We start from the raw sequence: 16,756 nt of genomic DNA, 5'->3' as shown, positions 1-16,756 counted from the left end.
ACTGATTTATTACTGTTTATTGGAAGCAGCTTATTTTCTCCAGGATAGAAGTGCTGCTGCTTACTGCTGTTCCACAAATTGCCTCAATACAGCAAGCAGTGTGGCCTGAGCAAGGCCACAGCAAGCTTCACCTTAGACTTAGGTATCAGGAATCTCTGTAAAGGTCAACATCTCTGCACAGGTCTGGCCTCACCTTGAATATTATGTGCAGTTTTAAGCACCACAATATAAGAAATATACTAGACTATTAGAGATGGTCCAAAGAAAGGCAGCAAAGATGGTGAAGAGCCTTGAGGGGAAGCTGTATGAGGAGTGACTGAGGTCATTTGATCTGTTCAACCTGGAGAAAACTGAGGGGAGACCTCATTGCAGTTACAACTTATTTGTGAGGGAAAGAGAAAGGGCAGGCACTGATTTCTTCTCTCTGGTGACCAGGGACAGGACCTGAGGGAATGACCTGAAGTTGTGTCAGGGGAGGTTTAGGTTGGATATTAGGAAAAGGTTCTTCACCCAGAGGGTGGTTGTGCACTGGAACAGGCTCCCCAGGGCAGTCACAGCACCAGCCTGACAGAGCTCAGGAAGTGTTTGGGCAATGCTCTCAGGCACAGGGTGTGACTCCTGGGGATGGTGCTGTGCAGGGCCAGCAGTGGGACTCAGTGATCCTTATGGGTCTCTTCCAACTCAGCTTATTCTGTGATTCTGTGGTCAGAGTTTCCAGAGCCTGTCAAATAGATGACTTTACAAAGCTTTTTCTACAAGCATGATGTGATTCTTTATACAGTCTTGAAGCCGTGACTAAGATTCTTTGAAAGTGTTACTTTTATATGAAAGTAATGGGCATTTATGCAGAATAAGACAGGGTATTCCACTGCTTTTCTCTACAGAAAAAAAATCCTTCCTCTTACTAATGGTATGATAAATGAAATCGTATCTTTGAGTTTCTTTGCAGAAACTATTCTCACTTTAACATCTTAAACCCATAACCAAAGACCTTTTGTCACAGATAAGACTGTTTATACCAAAGGATCAACCTTGACTATGAGCAAAAGAGCTTATTAATGTCTCAACAATTTATTTTTTTTTTCACGTATTCCTTTCTGGGAGAAAATACAAGCTTAGCATAAGGACATCTTCATTGTCTCTTGACAGTAGGAATAGTACTATAGAGAATGCTAATTCAACAAGTTTTGAAATTGGTGGTGACTCTCTCCCATATATAGCCATAAATACAAATAAAAATACCCATTTACCTTATCTGTGACTAGTGGTAGCCTCATACTTTCCAGTTGTCTTCCTGGTTGGCTAAAGACAAAATGATGCTCCTTTGATTTTGGAATGATAAAATGCAGCTGTATCTCTTCTCCCAGCATAGAATAGGAAAAGGCAAATGCATGCAGAGTGGACTCATAAATCTAAGCATGGGAAAAATATGATAATTCCAGTTAAAGTCAAACCACAACGTCTCAGTGTAGTTTATATATATTTACAACATTGCCAAACAGTTTACAGTCACTTACTGCATGGCATCAGATTTAACTTAAGTGTTAAGCAATATTCCCTAGGATAGAGCTTATACAAAAAAAAAAAAAAAATACACATTAAAGTGGTCCCTCTTTTGAAACAATTGTTTCAGCTTTGTCTTGCAGATGGTACCAACACTTACAGGCCCTCCTGGCTTTCAGAAATACTGGCATATAAAAACCAGTATTGGCATTGCTGACACCTTCTTCCTCACATTATAATGGGCAAGAAATTAGAAGGTTACTCTGAGTAAAAGAAAGTTGTACACAACACGTTGACTACTCTGTGCTGGATTACTCCTTTATCAGATGTAGTACCTGTTGCAGTTACTCAGGTGCAAACTTTTCCACTTAAGCAAAGCCCAGTGGAAAGCTTACTGGAAAAGTAGTTTTCACTGGCAGGAAGATCACAGCACTGAATAAACTAGTATAAATGGCACAAGGATTGGTCCTCCGGTGTCCCCAGACTGCAGCCTGGTCAATGCAGACAAACTTCAAGAAATAACAAAATCTGTAAATCAGCTGTATGTGTACACATGTACAACTTCTAAGCCAATTAAAATACAGTGAATGTACACAAACTGTGTTTGGGTTGTGTGTGCTTCAGTGTCTGATCTGCAGAGTAACATCTAGAAATCTTTACCTGGTACCTGGGATTGAAACCCATATACTGATGACACTGTTCACAGTGATGGTAGGTGTTATATGCTGCATACTTGGACAATCTCATCCTTGTTGTTTGACGGCACGTGTACATATCTTCCTGTCTCCTGCTCATTGATCTGTCTATTAAAAAAAGAAACAAATTAAACATAATGCATATTCAAGGCTAGAATGTATTCTCTTGTGACAAACTGTTTCTGTCACTGAAATCAGAAATCATTTTTCTAGGAAAAATGGCAATATAAAACATGTACAAAACAAACTACGAATACATTCTAAGCACAGTATGTTTTATAAATTGCTATGTACAGCAAAGACAACTACAAGGAATTATCTACAAATTCATGATTATGATAATTCAGTAGATTTCACGTAAGGCTGAGGTGTAAGCCATGCCTGATCATTAAAATTTTTGTTGTTGGTATTATTGGTAGAACGCTTAAAAAAGCAATAAAGAGTGAAAAACAGCCTTATGACATTTGCCATTCTGTGACAGACATCACAGCAGATTATGTGAAATGAATTTGGCAATTTAGTCATCTTGCTCCTTAGTGTATATTCATATTTTTCAAAGGATCCCCTTTGTGAGAGACTGAGGGAAGATGAGGTGTTTTTTCTGCTGAAAAGGTCTTTGTTATTTAATCTTCCACTCAGATTTTCAGCATCAGATCAGGTTCCTTAAAGCTGTTCCTTGTCATGTTAGGTTTTAAAAATCACCAAGAGTGGAGTTTTCATTATCTCTCCGGGTAAACTGCTCCGTGGTTTGACCACTTTTATTCTGCAAATATTTTTCATGGAATCTAATTGTAACTTCCCATATTGCAACTTGTCTCATGTCATTACGCTGTGTATCTATAATAGTTTGTGCCTATAAATTCCTGTTAAGAAGTTGAAGACAGCATTCAGATGCACCTGCTAAACTTCCCTAGATGAAACAAACCCAATTCAATCCAATTTTCTTCATATTTTGGTGGCTGATCGCGGCCCTCACTTCTCTATGTCAAAGTCTTTCTCATATTGGGAAGCCAAAAATTTGACAGAATACCCGGATGTGGCCTTAGAGTTGCCATCACAGAAGAATAATCATTTCCCTTGACTTGTTGCCAGATTGTTAATAAACCCATTAGCCCAGCGGAGAACTGGTGGTTCATGTTCAAATTATTGTCAACCAGGACCATCCAGTCACCTTGATCAAAGCTGCTGTCTATAGAGCTGGCCCCAACTTTGTACAGCTGGATAAAATTTTCTATCTCAAGCGCCAGGGGCACATTTGGTGAGCTGTTCAACAGGTTACTGTTCTTGAGGTTCCACTTCTCTAGCCTGCCAAGGTCTCTCTGAATGGCAGTGTTCCTCCCTGCTACACAGTCCTATGGGCTTGTTTATGTCCAGCTGGATAATTCAGAGGACTAATTCACACATCAATGTTCCAGGAATCTAGATCTGGGCATGTTCATCTCATGCTTTCCAAACCTAACCTAAAACCTAAAAAAATAAACCTATAGATACTTTTAAGTACAAAACCAACTTTATGCACATAAATTGCTGCATTGCTGCAGAGCAGAACAACGCTACTTTATAAAATTATTCAAATACACAAACTTATTCTGGAATTAGAGATTTTTTAATGAAAGACTATCGATATAATATTCCATAAGTAATTTATAAGGGTCATACTCTGGTATTTCATCTGGAAAACTTGAAATTTTTTCACTATTACTGAAAAGCAATTCTGATATTTCAACTCTGCTTAAAAGTTTAACAGGATTCTCACATTAAAAGCAAATAAATACATATAAGTGTACCAATCAGGATTTTAAAATTCTAACCTTCACTGTTTATAGTTTGAAGCTTTGAACAAATCAGACTTGCATCTTCATATTTTGGATCATGGATGGTGTAGTCAAAAGGCATCTTCCTAAATGTCTCCAATTCTGGCCACATATCTCCAGGCTGATGGTAGTATTGATCAGATTCTTCTTTCATGTCTATGATATTATTGAAAAATAAGAATTTTTTAAAATTCAGAATTTTTTTAGCTTTCTATATGGCTATAGATGGTTTTGCTGTACCTATTATTCCTGCTTCATTTTTTCTTTCCTTAGTCTGATGACACAATATCACTATGCACCAAGAGGTAAACCTTTGCACAAATGTACCTTGTACCTCAATGTAACTCTACCTTTTAAAAATTATCTCCATGTCCTGTCTGAGCTACAGAAATACATCTGGAAACACAGAGGAGTAATACACTGTAAATAAAGCAAGTTTGGACTAAAATTAGGTATTAGAGAGCAGAAACTTCCCTCAGGTAGTCTTGTGCAATGAGAAAATATGACATGGCTCCTCATGGTATAAATCTGCCAAAATGTAAATGATGCCTTCTATATGCTTTACCACGAAAGTTCATTCCAATTCTAAACTGAAAACCAATGGCTAGATATCATGTAATATACATAAATGCTGTTGATCCCTTTCCACAAAAAATAGGGATATGTTCTTTGTTTACACAGAAGATTACTAAATTCTAAATGATGAATAAAATAATAAAATATTCTAAAGTATCAGTATATTTAAATAATGTAAAGTAATTGCAAAGGTGAATAGGATAGAATAGGCCTAGAATATGCAGCCATATTTGAATTTAGCATAACAACTTTCAATTTTCTCCAGAATATTTCTATATCAGGAACTTACTAATGTTGATTTCTTCCTCATCATAAACATCCACTTCTGTAAGTCTAATCAGCATTCGGGACAAAATACTGAGGAACTGCAGATAGGCACCTGTTTTCCCTATCTGTAAACATATAAATCAGAAAAAACAAACAAACAAAACAAAAGTAAACTTTTGCTTTTCACCATGTTAATTTTCCACATATCTGGAAACTGTAGCTGTGATGAAACAGTATTAATACTCAGTGCTTGGATATCCTTGTTATTTGTATATTCCTTGGCGTAAATGAAAAACTTAATCCTCAACAGTTTTATTCTCTCTATGCAGGAGTCTAGCTGGAAAACACATTTTATATCACAAATCTAATTATGGGCCCACACACAAGAATTTTCTCTCCTGATGTTATAGGTTCTGCACAGGCAATGAACATTTAAACATCCATACAAACTCATAAAATGTACAAAACCCCCTCAAATTACAAGAAAACGAAATAATTATCCCAACCCTTTCATTTCCATATGATTTCTAGGTACACTGCCTGCTACTGAAGTACAGAGATCTCCTGCAGGGTAAAAGTGGCAATGCAGCCCTGGGAGAGCTCGTGCTGGCAACTTCCACTCCTGCAGGACATGGTATGTGCAACAATGTCTCTGTTCCACCTCTCATGCTGAAAATACATTATTTCCCTTCCAATTTTTTCAAATTACCTTTTAAAAGTCCATTTTAAAATTATCTCAAGAATATAACTTTCTCCTTTCTTTTTTACCCCATCAACACACTGTATAAATTTTCCCTTCACTGCATCAAGAGTATTGCTAGAAGGTATAAGCCACAGCCAATGATTTACTCAGTGGGTTGTTCTGTCTTTCACATGGAGTTTGCTGATGGTAACATCAAGTAAATAAGGCCATGTCTAAGCAGGCAGCTTTAAAAACCATGATTCTGTGTGTGGAGGGCGCTGTACAGGGGAAGTTAACATGTAAATCAGTTACAACACATTGGACAGCAACTGTCTGATTTCACAAAATGGCATCAGATTTTGGATTAGGTCTATATTACTACTGAATTGAAAACCCAGCTTCACTTCCATTACTGCTAGGACATGTCAGAAGCATTGGGTGTTGGAATTCCTAACAGAGTATTAAAGTTTCTATTTTCCATCTATGACAAGAAAAAACTTCATTTTCTCTCAACACTTGAGGAAGGGAGGCTTTAAATTCAAAGCAAGAGATCAGGCATTTGTTTTGATCAAAGCTCATTATCTGTTGTTTTTCATTATCAAACTGCAGTTTGAACAGTTGCTTGCAAAAGGTGGATAAGGGTCTCATTATCCCTGTTGAGAATCAAATGTCAGCACACAACTCTCTCATCCTGGAATAACATAACAAAAAAAGTGACTTTGAACAGAGGAAATGACAGCATGGACTATAGTCAGCCAAAGGACCAGATGTTTGTAACTCCCAGTTTTGTTTTTTTATGTAAAATCCATTTAAATTAATGAGAATTTTTCTTCTGACCCTGGAACAAGGTTCTAAACTTGGCTGCAATGGATACTGATTGAGGAGCTAAAACAAAAGCATCTTATTTTCCCACATCTGAGGAAAACAAAGAAAATACTTTCATTTGATTTCCTCACATCTAAGATTACCTTTTTATTCTCTTATGAACATACTGTTTTAAAGAGACTCTGATCAACTTTTCATTAAATACAGGGTAGCCTGACAGATTAACAGTTTCCTAATTTCAAACAAGAGATCGTTTATCAAAAGTACACCTGTCTTCTTGATATTAGATATTTATATAAAATTAATTCCTTATCTGTTTGAAGTATATACTTAGAATTGTCAACAGAACAACACGCTGAGAACCTTACGTTTTCTTTTTGATATGCATTAAAATTTTATTCTATCAAGCTCATGTTGTTTTTTTTTCCTTGGGGGTCCAGTCTTTGCCAATGGCTTTTCACAAGCCATGTGGGAGTGTCGAAGCTATTGCTGCGTGGTGCTGAGATGAAAAGCATCAGTCACTGGGCTCAAGTGTACACAAAGCTGTAGGATCATGAGTCAAAAAAGCTGGAAACCACAGGATGACAAGTGCTACACCACTAAGCTGTAGTGCATGCACTTGGGCTATTGCAGGCATCAGACCTTACCCACTCTTATCATCTGTCACATTAAAAGTTCCCAATTCAGCACTGTGAGTTTTATGAACGGCTAGATATGAGCAATGCTGTATATAAAAAGCTGTTGGGAACATTCAGGAGTATCTCCATGTTATTAGAATGTTTCCCTGCCAGAACAGAGATTGGGCTGATCACAGGCAGCATTCATATTTGGACTCCATTCACTAGCGCATTTGCCTGCATTTGCTGTTCAAGAAATGAACTGGTGAAAGAGAGAACACCTTTTTCAGGTCATTTTGAGAAGAAGATTTTCAAAAAGAAAATGAGAAATGAATGACTTCTCATTTACAATCAGCATTTACTCCAGAAGGGAAGAATCTTGAACAAGTGAACTTGTAGCATACCCAGATAGCTAAGTGCACCTTTAAAACTAATTGTACTGTTTTCTATGTGTACCTTCTCTAGGCAAAATGGAATAGCACAGACAGTCTTTCTCGGTTTGAAAATACTGAACAGCTATCAAAAACCACAACTTCCACATCTCTCCAAAGAGCCCCTGCCCCATCTGTCACTATCCCTTTTTCCAAGAGTTTGTGCACAGTAAGTAGCTACAAAGAGATCCTGCAAGCAGGATATGCACACCTTTAAAGCATAGCCCTGCATCTGCCCATCCTCTATCTCCTAACTGCAACAAATAGAAGATCTGAAAAGAAATTTTAAAGTGGATACCTGATTGGTCTGCAGCTTTACATGGCTTTAGGGAAGCCAGGCACAATGCTGTGCTGATTCTAACTAGTGACTCTGGGCTGAGCATGATATATTAATAATGACAACAACTGGTAAGGAAGTTCTCTGAGCAAAGTATTTTTCCCCATATCCTGTCTTTGCTCTGGATACCAAAGTTGCAAATGGATTGAAAGACTGAAGGAACCTATAACTGGGCTGCATTTTTACAATTTCTAAAACAAAATGTACGTGAGAGGGGCCGCTATGACAAACAGCTCTACTTTCCAGAAAGAAGGTTCCTCAAACATGTGGCAGTACTCAGTGCTTTGTAAGATAAGACACCTGGGGGGGCAATATTCCCAAATAATGGAAGTATTACTCTAATTTGTTCCTGCCTATCTGACTTAGGAAGACAGAAGTCTGAAGAACCAGACTTGGAAGAAGAAAATCCCAGAAGACTAAGAAGGGAAAATCTCAAATCTTGTGAAAACTGATGATAACTAAGGAATTTGGGGCCTGATGAGATTTAGGGGCTTTGTTTCTATTTTCATCCTTAGTGCCAGGGATGATTTGACCCATAAAATATTAAGAATATGCTTACTCTGCAGCTCTTTATTCATGAAGAGCGTAGCTGTAACAAGAGGAAGGAATATGAATTCAAATTCTTCCCGGAAGAAAATTTGACATATGTATGAAGGTCTAGTTTTTGTATCAAATACATGTATTACCAAAGAGGAGGGGAAAGCTCTCCAAAGATTTTGACCACTGAACTCTGCTTGCCATAGATATCAAGGATAGGGCGCAAACTAAGAATCTCAGAGAGGGCATTCCAGCCAGATAACCTGCATGTGTACCTCCCCGCATTCATGGAATGACATCCAAAAGTGCTGTTGTAGAAGGTGTTACAGTAATGAGCTTCCTTTTTTAACTTGTTCCAAATGCTGGACACCAGGACCACTGGAAGTATTTTATTATTCTTACACGTGCACGTGGATTTCAGGCCTCTCATTTGGAGAAATATGGCGAAAGGGGAAATAATTCCATAAGACTTTTCTATTCTAATTTCCAGGTAAGACAGTTCTTCACATACCATGACAGTGGTTTTCAAACTGTGGCCTGTGAATCAATGATGATTTGCAGAAAACATTGCTGATGATCCACAGACAGTTGGTCAAATGTTGATGGCTCTTCTCCGTGTTTCCACATGCTACATTCCTCTAAAACACAGCTAATAATAGATATATTAAATATTTCCCTAATATTTTTCTTACATAAGCTGAATGGTATATACACCCATTGTAATGAGATCTTAATAAAAGTAGAGTAACAATATGAACAGCAGTTTTCTTCCTCAGGAAATGGCTTAAGACATGCTTGCTTCATTCCCTGGATGTGGTGCCACAGGACTCTGCTCACCAGCAGCTTCCATGCTTCAGGAAAATACTAAATTGTGAAATCCACTTAAAGAACCAAACATACAAAACCTTGATTTGCAGTTTGGAGAACTTTAAGATGAATATTCTGAAGAAAAAATACTTGAGGGAATTTAGAATTCCATATAGGCATTTGCATGGGTGCACGAGGGAATAGATGTCAAGCTGTAGATATGATATGTATTGCTCAGGGTGATGCAAATTAAATCATACTCACTAACCAATGGCCTCACCTAGATCATGTGAGCTAATTTACAGATAAATTATTCCATACTTATCCAGTTTTTGCTGCATTTCCTAAAGCCTATTGTAAAAATAAGGCATTTATTGCCTTCTAATGTACATAACTGTCCTTGTAAAAATGCATCAAGTCATCTGGCAAAGTATTTTGACTAGTACATAGGGTAAAATATCTCCATGAGAGAAGAGTGAGCATATTTTGTTACTAATTTCCCTGACAGGGAGAATTGTAATTTTGATTCTCTAATGTGACTAGGTTTCTTGCTCTGTTGATTTAGTATTATTCATTTTAACCAGAAAATTGCTTCCTGATTTAAATTTTAGTAAAGGAATAAAGAAAAGAAGTAATTACTGATAAAGAAAACAAGCAATTTCTCATTTTTGGGAAGATACTACTCTGGCAGTCTAATACTTTGGCTGAGATGTTACCAACATTCAAATACGAGCTGTCTAATAATTGGTTTCATTTCTGCTTATACCTCTTGATGCAGTAAGTCCCTGTGAGATGTTAATACTATCAAAAAATAATGAAATAACCTACTTCAGGAAGGAAAATTATTTCTTCTCAAAAGAGAAGGGTAATTCTAATTTCTGCATATTTTATTGCTAGTCTTCCTTTCAAGAAACACTGCATTTTTATACCTTAAATTAATCCACATATTTTTAAAGCTGTTTGTTTGGTTTACAGGAATTTTTAGGACTTTGGGAGGTTAAAATAGTAAAGGTAGAATGGTTGCTGAGTTGTTCCATGAAAATAGAAATAAATTAAGAGATTTCCATGTAATAATAAATAGAAAATTCAATTAAATTAATATAAATATATATATTATATAAAATATAAAATAATATATAACCCTATATTTTTATTACTTATGAAGAAGATATGATACTCCTAATTTGATGTGTATGAATTTGTTCTGTGTGAAACAGGTATATTCTTCAGAAAGAACTGAGGAATATAAAATGAATAAACATATTAAAAGCATCCTTTAGAAACTAATCCAACTGTAGGACCTGATGCAACACTAGGAAATAACTTGCTTTGTGGAGACAGCTGAAGAAGAGATGTAGTTTCGAATAAAAGAATTGCTACCAAGGCTGAAATTCAATTCTGTACAGAGGGCCAACAGGAGTCCTATTCCACACTTGGGAAAAAAACAAGAGAGATTTGATAGTGAAAAGTGGGCTGACAAATAAACAAGCTGCCTGTTTGATAATAGTTAAATTGCAAATATCAGGTATGTGAAGGATCAAAACTTCGTCATGTGTGGTATACTCTCAGAAGTTTCTGAAAGACTCTTCTGAGAACCACAATTTACATTTGGGACCCAAGAGGAAATTAATACCATAGAAACAAATTTTTATTGGCTAATCTGAATGTTTAGGATGGCTTTCAGAATTGTATCTTTATGGGGTTTGATGTGAATGCAATATAAAATTCTAACAGAAGTTAGAGCCTGCCATTTTGTTACAGTCTGTCATTTTGGGGGTTTTTTGAGATGAAAGTTACCATCTCTCTCCAGATTTTTATGCTGCAGCTGAGTATGAAATTCAGTGTCTTGGTCACATAACACCTCAATATTTGGCAAATACAAACTATTTAGATCAAAGGAATGCACAGCGAAAAACTGATCATCAGAATATTTTCTGGAATCTTTTATGAGTCAGAGTAACATCTGTGGGAATTCCCAGTATGAAAAGCTCATTCCTGCTCTTTCTACTCTTCTGCACCGTATATTTATGTATACAATGGAAAACAGTAATTTACAAATAGCAATATGCAGTTGCTTTTTGCCATGTACAGGCATAGAAGAGTGGATAATGTGGCAAGCTAATTCAGTAACTATCTTTGGATTAATTCTTTGGGTTGATGTTACAGTAACTGGAAACATCTTTGCCTTGGTTTGCATTTATCCAGTTTGACTTCTGAGGTTCACAAGAAATATATCTGCTCTCAGCAGGCACAGTGCCTCTTCCTATCTTGTTGTTTCGTACTTCAGTAAAACATGAGGCACAATACTACCTTTAGCCTGTAATGTGCGGACTAAACTAGGAGACACCTTGCTCAGAGATAAGTGCTAAACATTCCCAGAGAATTTACACAAGAATTAACTTCTTAGGACTAGACCTATTTCCAAATGTATTTTTAAAGTAATATAGAAACTCCTGGGTCAGCTACTCATCTTTTAAATATGGCTCTGCTACTTTGAACTGGCCTTCTTGCATGTATTATTTACAATAGCTTCTATTTCTGTCTGCTGTGCAAAGGAAACAAAATAATTTAATTACAAACTCTCAGCTGCTTTCGCATTGATCATAAGAAAGTGGCTTTGTTAAGATCTTTGATCTTTATTTAAAATGTAAATGTAAATGCATATTCAACTTTAACAAACTGAAATTACACATGAAATCTATCTCTTCAGCAAACTGTCTTTAAAATATTTTAATGGAGAGAGACTGACAAAGTGAATGTTGCTGCAGCTTCTCTGTATTGGAACTCAGGCTAACTGTAAAGAAAAAAGGTATTTTTTATTAGAAGGGATTAGGAAATAAAATAAAAGTAATTTACTCTCACAAAAGAAACCCCTTCAAGTATGAATAATAATAACTAAATATTTTTTTCTGAGATTATGATAAAATTAAACAAAATAAATCAATGATAATACTTTGTTCTTTGTACACACCTGTGGTGGCCCACTCAGCAGCAGTCTCCTTGGGTGAAAGGTGTCCATCCTGCCCTCATTTCTGTTGTTGTAGTCCATATGGATTGGCTTGGGAACCGTCCACTGGCGGTAGTACAGAGACTGCTCCGTGCACGTCATCATCTTATTCATGAGAGGACGAAAAGAACTTGCCCACATAACAGAATGGTAAGGCAAGAGGGAAGAGGATTTGGGAAGTCCACTGCTGTCTGTAGAAGTAATAATGTCATAAACAAGTTTGGGCAGGAAAACTATGGGAGGCTGTTTTGATGCTTTGGTCATGGAGCACTGAGACGTCTGTAGGATGAAGGAGTTCTGAGTAGGTGCAGAGGAGGAAGAAGAGGAGGAGAAAGGTGAGGAGGATGATGAGGTGATGGAGACTTGGGCACTTTTCATGTTTTGTTTCATATCCAGCTGTTCAGTTACTGGTGGCAAGTGTTTGCTGATTGTTGTTTGTGCCCCCTTGTCTACTTTCTGCTTCTGCCTCTCACAGTTATTTGTAGTTTCCTCAGTGCTGTTACTTAGGGCTTGGGGAGGAGATGATTCAGTGCAGAATGCTGTAACTAAAAGAAAATTTGTATTTCAACACAGTGCAGCTATCTCTGCTAGTCAATGCCACAGTTAAACAAAACACAACAAATAATCCTCTTAATACATTATCCAGCAAACATTGCAATCTTGCTCCTCTGCTTGCTTTGACCTTCCTCATACAGGAAGCCATAATGGGATTAGTTTGGAGTATTCATTTCAATGCAGAAAGTGGGTTTTAAAGTCCTGAAGTGCACAGGAAAGATGTCAGTGATTGTCCTGTCCTCTATTTTCCTCATACATTCCTTGCTTAAGGTGCTCACTGGATACTTTAATCACTCAAGACAAATACAAAATTATTGAAACCATTGTTAAATGAATTGAAGAAAATTAATATTTCTAGGCTATTACCCCACCACACTACAGAAATGTCTACTTAGACTGACATCTGAGAACAGTCCTCTGAGTCAGCTCTGCTCTGACACCCATGTCTGTGGCACTGCAGCACTTAGGGTGATCTAATAAAACCTGGCAGCCCTCAAGGCCCTGGTGCTACATAATACATTGATGCATTCATACAGCTTTGGGTCAGCTCAGAGAACATACTGAACTCATTAGTGTTGGCTGGGAATATGGGTGTAGATACAGCCCACAGATAATGGCAGATTTTCTGAAAGCTGTATATTTTCACCCTATACATTTTAACCATTAAGAACTTCTTGAAAGTTTAACACATGTTAAATGGTTCTGAGCATCTTTAATGCTTAGTGAAAGAGGGCATACAAATATTTCACAGTGTTCAAAGCAGACAGAGAACTGCTTGTGGAATCAGTCTACACAAGGTATTAGAAATATCTGCCTAAGGCTGAACATAGATTAAACCAGATCTCCTCTCATAGTGAAAACAGCCATCCTGGTTCTCAAAAAAACCCACATTTTGAATGAACAAAAGTCAATAGTTTCTCCTGATTTCAAGAAATAGTAAACAATCCTCTGTCTATGAATCTAAAGTAGTCAGTAAAAGCCATTAACAACAAATACAATAGTGTCACCAGCACTGTGAATGGTTACAAGTAACACCAGTGTGACATCCCTCAAAATACCAGTATCTAGGGGCACAGAAAAAAAATAAAGGAAAACTATTTCTTTAACCACAGATGAACAGAGGGCACAGAGCCATGGGCAGGCCACATGGAAACACCTAGTTTGGGCACCTCATGACATGATAATTTTTCAAGCAAGATCCCATTTCCTATATTTCAGAAGTCTAATCCCTGTATTTTATAGTCATCTCAAGTGATCCCATTAAAAGAGGCCTTATCAAAACCTTATTATTTATCTAATAAGCTAGGTCTCTTTTATGTCCTAAACTTAAATTAACAGAGATGATCTTATGGTCTTACTGGAAGCTTTTGAAGAGAGAGATGAAGATGCAGAATCATGGGAACACGACCTTTCTCTTTTCATAGGACTTCTCTTTTCTGAAGCAGAACCTGTTTCATGAATGATAGTAAGGGAAAACAAACTCAAAATGTAATTTAGGTAAGCCTGTAAGACACAGCTATATTGTCAAAGTAAGGAAAAGTACACAAGGGTTTGTGTGGTTTGTCCTCATCCTGACATTGTTTCCAGTAGGGAGGGTATCTGTTCCCACCACAGAATATTGGATCAGCCTACAGTCTAATTTACCTATGCTGATTTCCAGTAGCTTCACAAAAATCAGTGCTGCAGCCAGAAGCTGGTAATATCTAGGCCTGTCTCAACCACGATTTCTCTTCCAACCCATGTCTTACATTACCCACTAGTCCAGTGTTAGGGAAAGCAGCAGACAACAAGCTTTATTTTGTCAGTATCTTATGAAATTACCTCCTACCACACAGCTTTATGGCCAAATTATTTCTCAGGTTTTGGTGATGAGAATCCTCAGTTGGATGGCCATCAAGGCCATTTACTTGAGATTCCTAGCTCAGGCATCTAGGTTAAAATGCTTGTTTCTGTACAGTTTTGACATGTTAAACTGAGACATAAGCACTGCCATCAGAAAACTTAGACTGTAAGCCAATCTCATATGTTCTGAATTGGACTCTGGATGATCATACCGTACTTCATGGACTAGGAGAGCAGCCTTAGACAACATAGGAGCCCATTTGACTCAGATCACACACAATCTCAGCATACTTCAACTAAATGGACAGAACTACTCATCACAAGAAGTACTCATAACATCTGCAGCAGGCATCTATTGCACATAGTCTGAATATGACCTCAGATATTTCATTCCTCTGTGAAGAGTACATATTGGATAAAAGAAAGTATTTTTGTTCAGCTTGTTCTGCTATTTTAACAGTGAGTTCTTCAGTAAGAACTTCCTAGGTGAACAGTAATTGGCTTTCTTCCTCCTCAGAGTATAGGAAAGAAAATGAAGGCAAGTTGTTTGACATTTAAATACTTTATAGGGATAAAAATCCTTTGTTTTCCACAGGCACAATAGACAGTAAAAAAAAGTGTAAAGAACTAATAAATAACTGATAATGCCCAAAACTGAAAAAACCCCACCCAAAACCCAAAAAATCAAATTTTCCTGAAGTATTGTTCCTTTTTTTTTACACATCTGTATGTTCTCAATAGGTTTCTTAAGAAATCATGAATTCACCAACTCTACACTGTCAATTTGAATTCATGGGCATTTTCAAGGAGAACTCAGAAGTTTCTATGTTGAGATATATTTTCTATTCATACTATTTAACACCTTAAAAACTAGGGACTACTCAGCAGTTTCCTTGGAAGGAATCTTTCCCACTGACATCACTGTAAGCATAGGTTCAGTAGCATCAGTCAGGAGCAGTTTAGTTGGAGCTGCCACTGCCCTGAGGGTAGGGATGAGGTCACTGCTGCTGCTGCTTCTCAGAGAGCAAATCACACCCTTCCCTTCTGGGGAGGGAGAGCGCAGAGGGTCCTCTGAACAGTGAGTGTCACCTGGTGTTCCCACCCCAGCTCCACTTTGTGGCTGCCAGAACATACAGGGCAAAGGAGGAACACAGGAGGGAGCCAGGAGACAGAGAGAGATAACAGACACAGCAGTAGAACTGCAAGAAGTTAAAATGCATCAGCAGCAGAAGGGTGAGAAAACAGAAGTTCAACGAGATGAAACAAAACTAAGGAGCAGAGCTCACTCAGTAAGGCTAAAGTGAGAAACCCTCACCCAGACATTTCTGCTATGGCTAATAATTCTCAATCATTTTACAGCTTCTTTTCATTACCAGTAATAAACAATACCTTCTGTGGCTATTTCTTCATCTTCATTGTCCGTACTGCTTAGTTTCTCTGGGTCACTTTCTAACACATCATTCACAACTGCTTTCTCTGTGTTAATTTCTGAGCTCACAAAGTATGCTGCCAAACCAAGTTCTTGCTCCAGGTTTGTCCGTACCAAAGAAGATGAATTTATTAAACGTAGGTCACAGTATCTCAGTGATCTGGAGAGAAACAGGAGGAGCTAGTATGAAAACTCACTGTCATCTACTGCCTTATCTCTTAGAGAAACACAACCAAAGGGGAATTTTCTCACGATTTGCTTCAACACGGGATGAGATAGAACACGGTATTTTGTGCTAATAAGTTTACCATTCTGGTGCCATACACTCTTCTTTCTCTTAACCCAGTTGCACAACTTAATTTACTGCACTGAACATTAGCATCAGCATAAAGAAAAGAATAATCGTTTGGATTCTAAACCTAACACACATAGACTAGGATTCAGTTGTATTTACAAAAGCATTTAGTGCCCCAGGGCATCCTGTCTGGCTTCCAGCTGCCATTCCAGAAGGCACTGATCTCTCCACACATCCTGGTGCACACATACCAGCATCATGCAGATTTCTCAGCTACAGATTTCTCAGAAGCCTAAGCAGCTATACTTTTTTTAAAATATACCCATTCTCTCCTCTAAACTGGAATAACTCTCATAATATTTTTGGAGCTATTTACATCTTGCTATAAACAGAAGTTTATTATCAATAATATGGAGTTTGTATTTATTATATAAAAACTGCCCCAAAAATGGCAAAGAAACACCTTGACACTGAGATGTTTTCCTCTCACACAAGTAATCACAGTTATCTTTAGCTATTTGATAAGCAATGGATAAA

General features: G+C 37.4%; 1 protein-coding gene across 1 annotated transcript in view; it reads right to left on the bottom strand.

The window, feature by feature from the left end:
- Positions 1-16,756, bottom strand: part of GREB1 (growth regulating estrogen receptor binding 1) — a gene marked incomplete at its 3' end in the record, with an annotated part of 53,705 nt that overhangs the window by 9,514 nt on the left and 27,435 nt on the right. The window contains 7 exon segments of the mRNA XM_083857369.1: positions 1,251-1,412; positions 2,164-2,306; positions 4,010-4,168; positions 4,878-4,980; positions 12,063-12,643; positions 14,012-14,101; positions 15,885-16,104. Of these exon segments, the coding sequence (XP_083713495.1) occupies positions 1,251-1,412; positions 2,164-2,306; positions 4,010-4,168; positions 4,878-4,980; positions 12,063-12,643; positions 14,012-14,101; positions 15,885-16,104 (1,458 nt within the window).

The sequence above is a fragment of the Zosterops lateralis genome (assembly GCF_965231275.1).
Source record: "Zosterops lateralis genome assembly, chromosome: 3".
In the NCBI taxonomy this organism is placed as follows: Eukaryota; Metazoa; Chordata; class Aves; order Passeriformes; family Zosteropidae; genus Zosterops; species Zosterops lateralis.
The sequence above is the reverse complement of the archived record's forward strand: the minus strand, read 5'-3'. Positions and strand labels throughout refer to the sequence as shown.